At 40.2% G+C, this 17,582-nt stretch overlaps 1 protein-coding gene across 8 annotated transcripts in view; it reads left to right on the top strand.

Annotated features, from left to right (window-relative positions):
- LOC122549771 (histone deacetylase 9-like) overlaps window positions 1–17,582 on the top strand; it is a 796,606-nt gene that overhangs the window by 640,159 nt on the left and 138,865 nt on the right. For all 8 annotated transcript variants that reach the window (XM_087987095.1, XM_087987091.1, XM_043689766.2 and 5 more), the window contains 4 exons: window positions 9,694–9,749; window positions 10,007–10,094; window positions 15,649–15,768; window positions 16,046–16,143. In XM_087987095.1, coding sequence (XP_087843221.1) covers window positions 9,694–9,749; window positions 10,007–10,094; window positions 15,649–15,768; window positions 16,046–16,143 — 362 coding nt within the window. The remainder of the gene's footprint in view (window positions 1–9,693; window positions 9,750–10,006; window positions 10,095–15,648; window positions 15,769–16,045; window positions 16,144–17,582) is intronic.

The following is a 17,582-nucleotide window of genomic DNA, read 5'->3' as shown; positions in this document are numbered from 1 at the left end:
ATTTATTATTCATTTAAATAATACCCATTCTTCTATTTGAACATGTTATATCAAACAATTAATTAATTCTGTGATCATCGTTAACTAATAATCAAAAGAATGCCCTCTCTTGCTGCTTAAGTGGTTATAGCTGTTCTTCAAGCAAGAACCTAACCAGCGAATGCAATCTGGTAACTTGACAAAAGAGGAAGTATAGCTATGCTTGATCTTCAAAGCATATGTCTTTTTCTTCTTGTAGTAGATGTAGCATATGTATCCAAAAGGGTTAATACTGAAGAGTGCCATAAGCACCGTGAACTATGATGAGGTTATATGGATTTGTGGGTGAACAGCTGAGGATTTCAAAGAAGTGAAACCCAACATCTGGTTCTCCTCAGTCTCTGCAACAATGTCTATCATATCAATGTAACCTGTAACTAGCCATTAACGTGCAATAAACTATACCTTGTTAACTACAAAAGACTTTTTGAGTGAGACCAGGAAATGATTTTCCTTTACTGCACTAGACTAAGCAGGCCCTGTGGTTTGCTACATTCTGAGGATGGTGGCAGCAACTCCCAACAATGAAGAATACTCTGATGAGTTGTAAGACCATTTCAGACCTGGTAAGGGATGCACTAAAACGGGAGGGTTAACAACTCCCTGGAAAAGGAGATATAGCAACTCCAAAGCAGATGCAGGCTACATTGTGAGACAGTGTCTGTGAGAGCAGTTCCAAGTTGGATACATCAGTGAACAAACAGACATTGGAGGCTCTGAGGGAAGTTTAAAATCACTGGTGAGCCAGCAGATTATTGAAAATGGCCAGTAATCCAGACTGTAAAAGCATTATTTGTAGCACAGATCAAGTATCGCCACCAATAGCAAGGAACAGCCTCAGAATTGGAAGTAAAAGACTACAAGAGAAGTATTAATCCAAGGCTGCCAATCCAGAGACACCAAAAAGGCAATAATCAACATTGGGGAGATTAAAAATCAACGCAACTCTAATCCAACTGGGACAGAAAGTTTTCAAAACTTCATTCAAGCCACAGAAAAGGTGGACAATTCTTCATAAAGAACTACAATAAAGGTAGAAACTATTTTTTTAAACTACAAGGAACAGAAATCATTTGGTAAAACTGTGATTAAAGTGGAAATCAATTAATAAAGACTCAAACTGGGAAATTGAACAATGAAATTGGGGAAAAGGCGAGAATTTTTCATTTCACCTGCAAAGGGTGGGTAACCTCCATTTTATCTATGAAAGTTGGAATCCACCATTTTAGCTGTGAGAAGGTGGCAATCCTCCATTTCAGAGTCTAGATTAGAGTGGTGCTGGAAAAGCACAGCAGGTCAGTCAGCATCCGAGGAGCAGGAAAATCGATGTATCAGGCAAAAATCCTTCATCTTCATTCCTGATGAAGGGCTTTTGCCTGAAACATCGATTTTCTTGCTCCTCAGATGCTGCCTGACCTGCTGTGCTTTTCCAGCATCACTCCAATCTAGACTCTGATTTCTCGCGTCTGCAGTCCTCACCTTTGCCTAATCCTCCATTTCAGCTAAAAATAAACACTTGAAAAACCTTTAGTATAGCAGCAGCGAGCAGCTCTGCTGTCAATGAAATGCAGTTACAGTTAAATGAAAGACTTTTAAGCAAACAAGATATGTAATCACACTAGGAAGACATGGCATTAGAAAAAGAAATTGCCTGGTGAACTAATTTGGAAATAGGCCTAGTAGAATTCAGAATTATACATCTTGGAGAAAGCAATTGCTAAGATTTAGTGTAGTTTACAAATTAGATACTTAGTTAGAAGCTCAATATGGACTTCATTAAGGCATTCAACAGGGTTCCCCATGGGAGACTGGTTAGCGAGGTTAGAACTCATGGAATACAGGGACAACTAGCCATTTGAATACAGGACTGGCTCAAAGGTAGAAGACAGAGGGTGGTGGTGATGGTTGTTTTTTAGACTGGAGACCTATGAGCTGTGGAGTATCACAAGGATCGGTGCTGGGTCCACTACTTTTCATTATTTATATAAATGATTTGGATGTGACCATAAGAGGTATAGTTAGTAAGTTTACAGATGACATCAAAATTGGAGGTGTAGTGGACAGCGAAGAAGGTTACCTCAGATTACAACGGGATCTTGATGAGATGGGCCAATGGGCTGAGAAGTGGCAGATGGAGTTTAATTCAGATAAATGCAAGGTGCCGTATTTTGGGAAAGCAAATCTTAGCAGGACTTATACACTTAATAGTAAAGTATTGTTGCTGAACAAAGAGACCTTGGAGTGCAGATTCATAGCTCCTTGAAAGTGGAGTTGCAGGTAGATAGGATAGTGAAGAACACGTTTGGTATGCTTTCCTTTATTGGTCAGAGTATTGAGTACAGAAATTGGGAGGTCATGTTGCAGCTGACCAAGTCATTGGTTAGGTCACTGTTGGAATTTTTGAATTTTGCATGCAATTCTGGTCTCCTTTCTATCAGAAAGATGTGATGAAACTTGAAAGGGCTCAGAAAAGATTAACAAGAATGTTGCCAGGATTGGCCGATTTAAGCTATAGGGAGAGGCTGAACAGGCTAGGGCTGTTTTCCCTGGAATGTCGGAGGCTGAGGGGTGATCTTATAGAGATTTATAAAATCATGAAGGGCATGGATAGGATAAATAGACAAAGTATTTTCCCTGGGGTGTGGGAGTCGATAACTAGAGGCCATGGGTTTAGAGTGAGAGTGGAAAGGTATAAAAGAGACCTAAGGGGCACTTTTTTCACACAGAGGGTGGTATGCGTATGGAATGAGCTGCCAGAGGATGTGATGGAGGCTAGTATAATTGCAATATGTAAAAGGTATCTGGATGGTTATATGAATAGGAAGGGTTTGGAGGGAAATGGGCTGGGTGCTGGCAGTTGGGATTAGATTGGGTTGGGATATCTGGTCAGCATGGACAAGTTGGACTGAAGGGTCTTGATTAGATTAGATTACTTACAGTGTGGAAACAGGCCCTTCGGCCCAACAAGTCCACACTGACCCGCCGAAGCGCAACCCACCCAGACCCATTCCCTCACATTTATCTCTTCACCTAACACTACGGGCAATTTAGCATGGCCAATTCACCTGGCCCTGCACATTATGGATTGTGGGAGGAAACCGGAGCACCCGGAGGAAACCCATGCAGACACGGGGAGAATGTGCAAACTCCACACAGAGAGTCGCCAGAGGCGGGAATTGAACCTGGGACTCTGGCGCTGTGAGGCAGCAGTGCTAACCACTGTGCCACCGTGCCGGTCTGTTTCCGTGCTGTATGTCTCTATGATTCTATAACTGTGTAAACAAATACAATTCTGTATACAAATCAGAGCTGATGCCGTCATAACTCACCAAGGGGTAAAAGAGAATGATCAGATAGTTTTGAAGAGATACTGAAATTTGATCATTTAATCAGCCTCCGAATTCATACAATTCATGAGAGAGCAAGTCTACAAGAGAGTTTAGCATCCACTGGAATCCGTAGATGACTTTATTAATTATCTTTACTGATTAGTGGAGAAATGTGACCATGGTGACTTCAAAATCAGAATTCTTAAAGTACAGAATTATTGCAGGAATTGTTTGTGTTTTTGTCAGAATTATTACCATCTAAAGAAGCCTTGACCATAGAGAAAGTCATTTACGTGATGAAGGAAGCAGAAGTCTGGAAGCAACACAGATCAATTCTCTGATGAGACAATCAACCTGGGCACCAGAACTCAATAGAGTTCATTCAATTTGTAAGGTATTGAACCACAAACAACTCTTCAAGAAGAAATGAGGATGTTATTAGAACTTACATTTACAGATTGCTTTTCAGGTTGTCAAGGAAGAGTCAACATTGTCAAATGCCTTCATGCATTACAATTTGTACATCCAACTCATCAACACAGCTGATGTTTCAAGCCTAGGAGTAGTACTGTTCCAGGATGGATGAATGTAGCAAACCAGTCGATGACACATTATGAATATTATCCAACACAGAAAGATCATATGGATGGAGAAGGAGGCTCCCTTAGTTAAATGGGCTTGCAAGAGATTAATAGGTATGGTCTTAAAATCACCTTGAAAAGAGGATCACAACAAGTTTCTCTACCAGATGAGAAAGAACCAGCAAGGATGCAGTTAGCTTTTGAATTCATTGCATGAAGTTTACTTAAGAAACACAATACATATAGTTAAAATGGTATCGACAACAGGTGCATTCTCCTGAACAACAATCAACATCCATATAAGGTCTGATATTGAGTTTATTCACAAAATCAAGTTATATGTTCAAATGGAGCAGCTCAAGGACCAGAGATGTTTCAGCATCCATCAGTATTGTGTTGAAAATTGGCCAGACAACAGGCCAAGCAGTTTGTCCATGAAAATAAATAATCTGAGACTGAAGACATTTTACAATTGTAGCAGACTTACTAGTGTATAGCAAACAACTTCTCATTCCAGCTTCACTTCAGGAAAATGTCCTGGAGGAGCTGGACCAGGGTCTCATTGGGGTCAGTAAGACCAGACTTGGAACTCAGTCAGCATTGTGATGACCTGGGATCTTCGAAGATATTGTGGATCATGTGGCAGATTGCAAGACTTGTGCTAGCTACAGACCAGAGTAACCAGAGCTAATGATACCCATCAGATTCCCCAGCAAACTGGGGGAGCTTATGGGCATAGATCTTTCAATAAGGAGATGTCATATTGTATTACCTGAAACAGAATGTCAAATGTAAGACAAGGGCAACAGGTGTGAATCAAGGATATGAATTTAAAAGGTATGGTCTTCTAAGAAGTTGCAAACCATCAGAGATTGGACATTATTTGTCCCTCTGTAGGGGCGACAATAAGGAGCCACTGAAACCTTATCCCGTTACAGGTGAATCAGCCAGGAATTCAGGAAAACTGTCAGGAAAACAAATCACTGTCAACTGTTTTCCACATCTAAAGAGAATTCATTTCAGGAATGTAATAAAACAGCTGATTGCCTGAATTTGTTAATCAGAGACTTGCGGGAGATGGTGTCATGATAAATATACTTATTTGCAAAAAATGTATATGTTGAATAAAAGAAAAGCTTGGTGGGAGATGTTGTATGTGGGTCTGAAAATGTTAATGTTGAGGGGTAGCGTGAGTACCACAAATTGTATGATATCACATGGACTTGTAGGCAGCCCAACTTAGGATTTCAAAGGAGTGAGAACTAATATCTGGTTCATTTCAAAACCTCTGTACCAATGGATGGAATTGGCTTTTTTTCTTGAGGTGAACATAAAAGAGTGAGATACTTCAGTTCTGGGACAAGCTGAGTTTTCTTCTTGCCAAAATGCACAAGTGAAATGTCAAATTTTATTTGATATTGGACTCAAAACGTTTACTTGATTTCATCCAGACATGTTGTCACACCTACTGAATTTCTCCAGTTCAGTATTCTATTCTTGCTCTCTCCATTTCCCAGAATTCTTCCAATATGTTAGACAACCACACTCTTTAAGTTCTATTTCTGACTGTTCCTTTCCTTCCCCCACCTTTTTTCTTAATTCCCTTTTCTAGTTTTATTCCCCCCTTTCGATCAATTCCCCATTTATGATGAACCTCACTTGCCTCCCAGTGCGGTTATCTCACTTAGGTCAACTGGTGGACCCAGTCAGCATCTACCCCCACACAATGTAAGCTTTATTTTATTTCAAAAATGTACTTTATTCATAAAAGAGCTTTATATACATACATGGACACTACGGCAGTTCGATTCTGTACAGTCTTTACATGTGGAGAACAAACAAACCCAAAACATTTCTTACTTAGACAAGATTATATTTACATACATTTGAGGCACTGGGAAGACCCGATAACCTAACAGTCCCCACTTAACACTGGCAGAAAGACTTTAGATGGTGGCCTTTTCCCACTGCACCTTGCCAGGAGCTGCCCCAAGCTTTAGTGTATCCCTCAGCACGTAGTCCTGAACCTCGGAATGTGCCAGTCTTCAACACTTGGTCAAGGTCAGTTCCTTGCTCTAGAAGACCGACAGGTTTCAGGCAGACCAAACAACATCTTTAACTGAGTTGATGGTCCTCCAGGCGCAATCGATGTTTGTCTCGGTGTGTGTCCTGCATCATGGAGCTGCTTGGGGGAACCTTGCCAAAAACCACAGCCTCTCTCTTCAGACCTCCTTTGCAAAGGCACACGCCAGAAGAAGATGTGTAACAGTCTCTAATAGGGTTGGGTGTAAATAAATATTCATGTTATGCCAATGAAAATAAATCAGGTTGCCCCAATGATGACTGGAAAACATGACCAACTTACGAGTTTCTGAGAACTTATAACAAAATATTAACTGCCATCGGGAAATTGCAGTTCTGATTTCAGCACAACTAAGTCTCCTTGCATGTCCTTCTGCAAACTGAAGAATTCCACCCAATATCTATTATATCAACATAACCTGTAACCATTTGCTAACATGCAATAAACTATATCTTGTTAACTACAAAAGACTATTCCAGTTAGACAATTACATGATTTCTCTCCACCACACTACACCAAGCAGATAGGTCAGTTTCCAACATTTAAAGAGGCTGTTGGTAGCAACATTCATAATGAACAGCAACTTGCACAGCACAGTGTGCTGGCATGGCCATATTACAGGTGACATTATCCTGAACTCTTACTTTCTCTTCATTTATTTGCCATTTATCATTGCAGTCTTGTATAAGTATAAATTAACTTCCATAAACATACTGATGACATCTTACAACCCCATTTGTACTTTCAGAACTCTTCTCTGACAACAGGTCAGAGTCATTGAGATGTATAGCACGGAAACAGACCCTTCGGTCCAACTCATCCATGCTGACCAGATATCCTAACCTAATCTAGCCCCATTTGCCAACAACTGGCCCATATTCCTCTAAACACTTCCCATTCATATACTCATCCAGATACCTTTTAAATGTTGTAATTGTACCCGCCTCCACCACTTCCACAGGCAACTTATTCCGTACCCACACCACCCTCTGTGTGAAAAAGTTGCTCCTTAGGTCCCTTTTGTATCTTTCCCCTCTCATCCAAAACCTATACCCTCTAATTCTGGACTCCCCCACCCCAGGGGAAAAGACCCTGTCTATTTATCCTGTCTATGCCCCTCATGATTTTATAAACCATGATAAGGCCACCCCTCAGCCTCCAACACTCCAGGGAAAACAGGCCCAGTCTATTCTGAATCACACAAAATTAAAAGTAAAATACTGTGGATGATGGAAAACTGATTAAATTACCAGCCCATCATGAAACACAGTCAATTTTTATTTCAATAATTGCTTCCACTTCACACCACAATTTTCAATAGCATTTTCAGTCTTTAAATCCTGCTGTCTGGATTATCTGTCTGATGTCCGTGAATGCTCTCCCTTTTTTTTCTCCTTTAGAAACTTCCTTTGATACTCAACGTTCTTCAAAACCTTCAGTCATCCCTAGCAAACGCACTTTTCCCAAACATTGGCCCAAAGTTTACATGGCTAGACTGTAGTTATTCCTGCATGGACAGATGTTGCACATGGGGATGCTGTGGAATACCCATTACAGCAGAGTCCAAAGGAATTGGCTGGGAAATTAAAGATTCCCCTGAGCAATTATTCTATACCTGGAACCCTCCAAAGATATCCTTTTAAATTGGATGAAATTAAGTAAATAAAAAACAAAAGAACTGCGGATACTCTAAATCAGAACACAAAAACAGAAGTTGCTGGAAAAGCTCAGCAGGTCTGGCAGCATTTGTGAAAAGAAATCAGGATTAACGTTTCTGATCCATTTCTGAGGAAGGGTCACCAGACCCAAAACATTAGCTCTGATTTCTCTTCACAGGTGTTGCCAGACCTGCTGAGCCTTTCCAGCAACTTCTGTTTTGGCTTCTGAAATTAAGTAAATGTTTAGTCAAGATATTTAGACTATTAAATGCACAGCATAACTCCTGAGTAACAATTCCACTGACCCCAACTTTGTCTCACACAACCCAAAACCACCACTCCCAGACAACTTACAAGCCCCCAGATCCTGCCTGACAATCCCTCCTTTGTCCTGATAACTCACCAATACCCACCTCACCCCTACTCCAAGACTGCCTCCCTTTCCCCTGTATTTCTTATTCCAACCCCAAATGGACCTGCCACCCTCAACTTACCTCATTCCAGACTTGATCTGCCTCATCTTAATGTGAACCATCCCTGCTTTCTCCAGCTACTCACTGCTAGCCCAACCCCATCCCACTTCCCTGCTCCAGAGCTGCTGCCCTCCTTCCCCTAGTCTATAGGCAGCACCTTCTTCCTCCCACATATGCAATTCCCCCTTCCCCCGTTCTGGATCCGCTGACCCACTTCCTCTATTCCAGACCCCAGCTGTTTCTGGCACCCACTTCTTCCCCACTGGAAGCAATCCCCACCAAAAGCCAACATCAGTCCACCCCCATCCCCACCTGGACCCAATATCTCTCACCAAACAGACTGCATCTTATGACTGCCTTCTTGTGAACTTGTTCAGTTGTATCCCACCTACATTGCACTCTATCCCCTGCCCACATGGCCTCCTACCCTATTGGCACTCTATCTCATAGCTCCCTGCCTCCTACCGACCTGGAATCCTATCCCACATTGTACCCTTCCACTTGTCCAACTACCCCCATCCACCTGGCATGCAGCTAACATGGCATCTTACTTATGTATAAGACTCTGTCCCCTTCACGAAGTGGCAACCTACCCTACCTACCACCTCACCACCATCGCCCTCCCCTCCCCCCCAACCACGTCCCCATCCCCGTTCCGCCCCCCTCCCCCCCCCCCCCTAACTCCGCTATGTTATGGTCATACCATTCGGAAGCAGCTGTCAAAGCTTCAGCCTGTGATTCTGGACTTTTACATTTTATAATAGACCTGCTCACCCCTGTCAAATGGGGACATGATTTTTCTTCCCCGCAGCAGTGTGAGAGGGCTGACAGAATGGAAATACAGCTTCACAATTTTAAGAGAGACCTGATCAGAATTTCCTGTCAGAAACGCAGAGCTCTCTCTTTTCATAAAAAAACGGTGTGCACTGTCAATCGGTGTGAGATTGCCAAACCTTGGAAAATCTGGCTCTTAATGTTCTCTTTCTCTTCCATTCCTCAGTAGAAAGCTTTAGGAAATGTTATATAGAGATATACAGCACAGAAACAGCTCATATGTTAGAGATACTGTAAGATTGCGGAGCACTGTAGCACTGGGTTTCATTTTAAATGGTAGATTGTTATAAAAGCAGTATCCAGATTAGTGCAAAAATATTATTATCAGAAAATCTTAAACCTGTATATCATGAGACAGGTCACACTATGCACCAAAATTAATCTTCCTCCATAATGATGTTACTTTTTTTCCCCTTTTGGCTGGTTCTGGTTCCTTTCAATTGCATCAAAAGTAATTGTTGTGTGGGAATGGGAAGGGAGGGGGATTAATTTTCAAATCTAGTTGGGGTAGGGATGGCAAGGTACTAATTCTCTGCATGGCTGAGAACTTTGTAAATGCAGAATAGAAAAATGTTCTGTTTATTCCATCACAGTCAACCCTCGATTAACGTGTACTAAAACAAAAATAAATAAATGCTTCAAAGCTCACGGAAATCTGTCATTAGATTAAACCAGTATTTATTTTCTGTTTTATAGAATGGATTTGCTGTTGTCAGGCCCCCTGGCCATCACGCTGAAGAATCCACTGCCATGTAAGTACCAGAGGCATTGCCTGTTTTAACAGCGCTGGGGTTACTGCCAGTCACCTGCATAGCTCTGGCCTCTACAACACTCTAATTATTAACAGATGGCTGTAAAACGTAAAAGGAAAAGCTTTCTAGGTACTCCCAGAAGCAGATTTATAGCCACAGAGATCATATAGCATTTTAAAATATGCCCCAGATCATTATTTATAACCATTTTCCTGACAGATTTGCCTTTTTATTTCTCTCTTTTCTCTATTCCATAGGGGGTTCTGCTTCTTTAATTCTGTGGCAATTACTGCCAAGTACTTGAAACACAAGCTAAATATAGGCAAGATATTAATCGTGGACTGGGTATGTATACTTAATATTCAAGGCACAATGTGGCAACATTTTATTAATGATGTGTTTTTGGTATTGTTGTCTACTGCACTATATATACTAGACTTCCATTTTAATAAGCCTTTAAGTAGGAGACAAGTTTCAAATGTTGTCGACTGCTTGATTCTTGATTATTCAATTGCTTGAGAGCTGGGAATGTTATTTTACACAGTGTATTTAAATGTAAATGATAGATGGTGTTGCATCACATTGTTCTCGGTTATGACTGCGAATGATCAGTGCCACATATAACATCCACATACATTGAATCCTTTAGCTGAGATTTCATCCATGTAGGAGCACACAGGATGGAGATTAAGCAGCTGTCCGTAAGGAGATGATTGGTTGAAATCACTGGGTGAGTCAACCCATCTTGCTGGCACAGTACAGCCAAATGTCAGTGATTACACGAAAAGCTGAAATATCTATTATTCAGTGGGTCCAAATGCTGGAGAAGTCAAATGATGAATCAAATACAGATTTTTGACACAATAATTGGGGTTGTTGTGATACTTAAGTCAGGTTATGTGATTAGGAAAGATGAGAAGAGTTATGCATTCCTGGACTAATGAACTTTTCTGAAGAAAGAAGTGAATGGTGAATTAGTCAGAAATATAACAAATTGATAATTGGTAACAATTTGACCTGTACAATACATTCAAGTCTTTTTGAGTTGAAAAGTGTGGCACTGGAAAAGCACAGCAGGTCAGGCAGCATCTGAGGCACAGGAGGGTTGACATTTTGGGCATAAGCCCTTCATCAGGAATGTAGAGGGGGAAGGGGGCTGAGAGATAAATAGGGGGTGGGGGTGGGCTGGGGGGAAGGTAGCTGGGAGGGCGATAGGTGGATGCAGGTGGGGGGTGATGGTGCTAGGTCGGTGGGGAAGGTGGAGTGGATAGGTGGAAAGGAAGATGGGCAGGTAGGACAGGCCAAGAGGGAAGTAATGAATTGAAGGACTGGATCAGGAATGAGGTGTGGGGAGGGGAGATTTGGAAACTAGTGACATCAATGTTCATGGCGTGTGATTGAAGGGTCCCAAGGCAGGAGATGTGTTCTTCCTCCAGTTGTTGGGTGGCTTTAATTTGGTGGTGGAGGAGGCCCAGGAGTTGCATGCCTTTGGGGGTGGGTGAGAGGGGGAGTTGAAGTGGTTGGGCACAGGACAGTGGGGTTGTTTGTCCCAGAGCTTTTTGCAATGCAAGCTTAACATTTCTGTGTATAAAGACTACAAACATCATCACAAAACCAAAGACATTATTGAAGAATTTTTGACTCACCCATTTTTCACAATAAATTCAGGAAGCCCTTAGTTTTCCTATGAACTATCACTATTTAGGATTACTATTTATCTTCTAATCTGAAGGAACAGCTCTGAAAGGGTTTTAAATTACATCAATATAGAAGCTGGACAACAACTCTGGTAGAAAAAATCTAATTTCATTGTCGGGTAAAGAACATTATCTCTGTGCAAGAATTCTGAAAGTTCTGCGCTTCATACCATTCCTTGCTTTCATCACTTGTAATTATCTTTATATTTCCAAATATTTAACCACTTCATTTTAAAAAGCTCCAATGATATTTCTTTCTTTTTTTTCTGCTAGCGTATTCAATGTCATAAGAATGTTTTAAGTCAAAATACTCACCATGGCGATGCCCTTCTGAACCAATTGACTTTTTGGCCCAGGTTTGTCATATTCCTGAAGATTGGGCCCCTAAACTCTGCCAGAGTATTGGGCAGAAACTTGCTGCTACCGGTCTGATGGGGTAGAGCTTATATGGCAAAAATGTACAGACTGCTGCTGAGGCCTGTACATGTGTGGTTATTCCCTGAGAACCAGTCCCTGATTCTGGCCACAACCTTAAAACAATAGTGTGAAATGTGACCATTTCCTTATGTTCACATGACTTGCATATATATTCTAACATATAGAAATAATATTTTATGTTACTGGACCCTCAATAAAATGGAGAGAATAAAGGCCTAGTGCCAGCCATACACCAGCACATTCCTGATCCTGCTCTATCTGAGGATCTGTCAGAAAAACTGACAACTCAGGACGAAAAATGTTGGACAATGTACCTATGAGTTTACTGCATAGGGTGCACAATAACAATTTTCAAAAGACCTTTCATAGAATCTTTCTATTTTCCATTACGGCTACTCTTTCGGTGGGACTATAGGTTTAGTGAAAATCTAATGTTAAATTGTAAAAGATCTTTAGTCCACAAAAGATTGCAATGCCCAAAATTATCAGTTCAGCAAAACACCCAGCTGTTAGAATTAAGTATTCAATGTATCTGATTCTGGAGATAACAGAACTGCCTGACCTAACCATCCCAAATATTTTGAACACGCTGTATATCATATAAAATATAATTACAGTATTAGCATTGCCATCTGTAATATTTTATAAGATGCTCATTTTATTCAGAACATAAATCTTTTAAAACAGCACATTGTTGTAAAGACAGATTCAGTGGTGACCTTTCACGTATGCAAAGGGACTATAGTGCACATGAGTCCCCAAAACAATTAGGGATAGTAGGAAATGAGCAAGAAGGTTGTAATATACTTGAAGGTTTTGAATAACGTCGTAAACTACAAGAGCAAAGTGCAACTAGTTTATGGATGTCATATGAACCCAAGATTAAATTGCAGTCTTTTGCTTACTGACTAGTATCTGTATTGATTTTAATTAATGTAGACTATGATCAAAAATCATGAAACTTCGATTGATGACAGAAAATTGCACTGGCTGAAATCTGTGGTCACAGAAGTATATTGTTTCATAGTTCATATTGTGAAACAATATGGTGAACCTTGTGAATGAATAAAACCCATAACAGAATCTTAGAGTTTAGATGGCTATTACATCTCAGAGCTAAATTCAGAAAGTTTGTAAAATTCACCTAAATCATTGATTTACTTTGAAATAAGAGCGTAAGAAATAGGAGCAGAAAGAGGCAATTCAGCCCCTTGAACTGCTCTGCCATTAACTTGAACATAGTTGATCTCATCTCGGCCTCCACTCTACTTTCTTGCCCACTCAAAATAACCCTTCAAACCATTCTTCATTAAAAATCTGTCTGTCTTGTTCCTAAATTTGTTCAATATCCCAGCGTCCACCACACTCCTGGGTAGTGAATTCCATAGATTCATGATCCTCTGTGAGAAGTAATTTCTTCTCATCTCTGTTTTAAATCTGCCACCCTTCTCCTAAAACAATAACTTCTCATTCTAGACTGTCTCAGAAGGGGAAACATCTCTTTACATCTACTTTGTCAATCTCCTTTAGCGTATTATATACCACAATTAGATCACCTCTCAGCATTCTAAACTCCAGAGTGTACAGGCCAATTCTGCTCAGTCGTCTTCATAAGGTAAACCCCTCACCTCTGGAATCAATCCAGTGAGTTTCCTCTGAATTGCCTCCAATGCACCACATCACCCCTCAAGGAAGAGGATCAGAACTATACCAACAATGGCTCAATTGTATCCATTATCTTAAAGAATTAAAAAATAATTTTGTAATATTAAATTAAAAATGTGGAGAAATGTTGAGTTTGAGGCTTGTTTATATTCTGCTTAGATCCATGTGAGCATTTGGTGCACTTCATATAAATAAGTGATGCAATTAGCAGAAAGCTGTTGATAGTTCCATCATATGCTCCTTAAAAACAATGTCCCGTTTTCATGTTATCCTGTTCCGTACAGATATCCGATATATTCCAGTCTCACAATCTGCTAAATTCAAAATCTTGTCTCTCCATGGTATCACCACTCCATCTCACTACAGCCTCTTCTGTCTTACTTCAGAGCCCATGACCATGAACATTTGAATCTGCCTTCATTCCACATCGGCTGCCATTCCCTTTTCAATTCTTGAGGTTTACACAATCAAATCACACTTCTGTAATTCACTGCCTTACCTTCTTCATTGCTCTTATAAAACTCTCCAATATTTAAACATTCCTTTTATTCTTCAATTCTTGCTTGGTACCCCCTCTCTCATGTATGAATAACGCTTTGGCATTGTTTAATGTTGTTGGATATATATATTATTATTATTAATTATTGTTGTTGATAATCACAATATTAGATTAACAATTTATGGAATCTGTAAAAGCTGATTTTGGACATGTTGTGAAAAATGTAATCACTTTGTAGTTGAAAGAAAAAGTTATGTGAACCAGCAAATATCATTAACAATATTCTTGATCTGCATGAATTGCTATTTACACAACCAAATATGCAATGTCGGCAAAGTCACACAGTCTGTTTGGATTAGCAAGCAGACTGGGCAGACTTGGAAAACTCTTATTGCGTTTAAAGTATAGTGTACCTCTCCATCAAACATTTAAGTTCAGTTTCAGTAATATTGCATACAACCTTTTCTGTTATTGTTGCAATTATGTTAGGCTCAAGGGTATTAAATATTGATAAATGGATAAACTATTTTTGACTGTCCTGACAGTTCACAAGGTGATTTGATAAGCTAGCCAGTGAAAAGAATGCAGAGGAAAAGCTTGGTGTTAAATGATAATCAATCCCACCTGTAACTGACTCAAATGTTTTTTGCAAGTGATAAATCATATCATCACTGTTCTGAATCGTAATCCAGGAGAAGAGAAAATAAAAACCTTTTCATAGCATTTATGGTCAGTAACAAGATAAAGCATACCATCCTCAATGCTTTTCAAGTGGCCTCAATATGTTTGTAAATGTTTAGGGTCATTGGAATGGTCTGCTCAGTTGAAATCTTTCAAATTTCTATTCAGGAAGAATGTTTTTTTTGCAATGGACAATAATTAACCAGGGAAAGTACAAAAAATTACAAACATTCTGTCATCAAGAATATGTGTAATATAATTGTGAGAAACTGGTCTAATCCTTTCAACAACTGACAACTTCATATGGAATGAACTTTCTATTAAACTTGGATTTTGCATCACTTCCTCTGTAAGTATTGTCACTTCCTTACAGGTCTGATAATGGTCTTACTGAAGCTTCCAGGATAGCTAATCTTGCTGTAATAAATCTCGCTGAACATTACATTTGAAAATTGAACTTCCTGTTGATTTCAAATTCACATAATTGTTGTGCTCTATGGACTATATTAAAAAGTACAGTTTTTGTGCTGTAACACTTGGCTTTCTTTAGAGGCTAATTCAAGCAGCTAATTGACCCTGAGGGGTTATGAACTGTTGGCAGTTAATAACTCATAAAATTCTTGCATAAAGTAGGATACTAGATTCTATCACTGAGACAAATAGTACAAAGACCCAGGGTATAAATATCTAAACGTCGAAAAGAGCTGGAATTTCTCAGCGACTGTTCTTCTGGAGTCTCCAGGGCATGTTTGCTATGGTTTCCTGACTAGAGAAACAAGCTTAAAAAATGAGCACATTAAGGAGTAATTTGTTTGAAGGTTCAGGAAGTTTGTGAGGGGGAGGAGGGGAAAGGCAAAAGTGACCTTTAAGCAGGAGCTGGACATTATTACATTTGTCATTTGTTTCCTTTCACCTTTAGGATGTTCACCATGGTAATGGTACACAGCAAGCCTTTTATAATGACCCCAACGTGCTTTATATTTCCCTCCACCGTTATGATGAAGGAAACTTCTTTCCTGGTAGTGGAGCCCCAGACGAGGTAGGTTGCATTTCTCGTCGGCCTCTTTTATCGTTCCGGTCTAATTGCATTGCATGATTATTCCTAATTAGCTCATTCTTCGCTGCTGCACTTTAAATTGCTGTGGATTGCAAAATTGTCCACTGGGACTGTGTCCCAGCACAGACCAAGTGCATGGCCCCAACCAGTGCTTGTCAAGCATTGTCTGGCTGATCTGGGCAAGTTCTTTGATGTTAGTTTCAAAGCTATTTTATCTGAAAATATATATTTTTGTTTCTTGGTGCCGTCCTGCTTTCAGGTTGGATGCGGCCCTGGTGAAGGCTTCACTGTGAATATTGCCTGGACAGGTGGTCTCGATCCCCCAATGGGAGACGTGGAATACCTTACAGCTTTCAGGTGTGTTCCCACCTGTAATGATACTTGGTCAAGTTCAAAACTAATGCGCTCTTTTAAATTGCTTCACATGGACAGCATTCGAAAAGCATGTTAGATTCAACCTCTAATCGGTTGAGGTTAATAAGGTCAAACTAGTACACTTTGCAGTCTGCAGGGCTGTGGTAGGAGAGGACTTTTAACTTCCTTCTCACTGGACTCAAACTTTGCATCTCATGCTTGTAGATCATGTAGGGTTTTAACCATTTTACCTCCACACTACGGTGCACCCTTACTGTCAGCTTTCCCATCAGAAGTCGGCCTGATTGACAGAGGGCTTGGCTTTCAGTGGGTCGGGAACACTAAAGCAGAGGCCTCAGAACGAGGTAGGTCTGAGTCTTGACCCAGAGCATGAGGACGGCTGCGGTTGCTGACTTGGGCAGAGGGACAGCAGTGAACAGGGACTTTTGTGATGGAAGGGCAACAGTGGTGGGGTGGCAGAGGCATTGAGGTACAGTGGGAGGTGGGATAGCAGGAGGTTAAACACCTCAGAGAGGAGAAGGGAAAAGGTAGCTGCATTCAACAAACCTGGCTGTCAACAGATAAATATAAAGCACACAGCATCACTGTAATGTTGAAATTGCCAATAGATTGATTGCTATGTGTGGGTGCACCTCTCCTGCTCCCCATTGCTTTAAGCTTATTAACACTGGAAATAGGGTAGATCGGAAGCAGTTTGGACTTCATATATTTAACATTATAATCTGCAGTCTGACCCATACTTGACCACGTTTTTAGCGTTGAAACGTCTGCTAAGTGCCAGTATTCTGGCGGTTCTTTGCATTGACCTGCAGCACTTCCCTTGTTTTCAGTATCCAGTATTTGATACTCAAAATGTAGCCTAACCAGAGCATTGACTCATTTGTTCATTCTTGGCTTGGGCTAGAATTCCTCTGATTTGGCTATGTAATTCAGTATCTTCTTAGTTTTGTTGATTGCTGTACCACATTGCTTGAACATGTTGAGTGTCAAATCCAGGTCTCCTACAACTTCATCCATGGAAAGTTCAACATATTGCGGTAGTAGTTACATTACTTGTTTTTCTTTTCCATGTTCATACTTTGAATTGTAAATTAGATTTCATAAGCCTTTATTTGGTCACTGCTATATTTTGTTTAGCTCATTCAGTATTTTCTGATCTCCTCCTTTAATTGCTATATCCCTTCTAATTTAGTATCATTTGTAAATTTAACTAATTTGCATTGGGTTTCAAAATTCAGGTCATTGATGTAAATTGAAAACAGAGATAGATTGAACACCGAGTCCTAAGGCATCCCGCTCAATAGTTAACCTTCGATATTCTCTCTAAACAGTACCCATTGTTTCCTATTCTTCAGATAGCTTCTTATTCAAACAAATGTTTTGCTTTGAATTTCCAGACCTTCAAGCTAGGTTACCAACTT

Source organism: Chiloscyllium plagiosum, unplaced genomic scaffold (genome assembly GCF_037043375.1).
Source record: "Chiloscyllium plagiosum isolate Xiang-an unplaced genomic scaffold, Cpla_swu_hap1 HiC_scaffold_5, whole genome shotgun sequence".
In the NCBI taxonomy this organism is placed as follows: domain Eukaryota; kingdom Metazoa; phylum Chordata; class Chondrichthyes; order Orectolobiformes; family Hemiscylliidae; genus Chiloscyllium; species Chiloscyllium plagiosum.
Note: the sequence above shows the minus strand (reverse complement) of the source record. Positions and strands in the feature narration are given on the sequence as shown.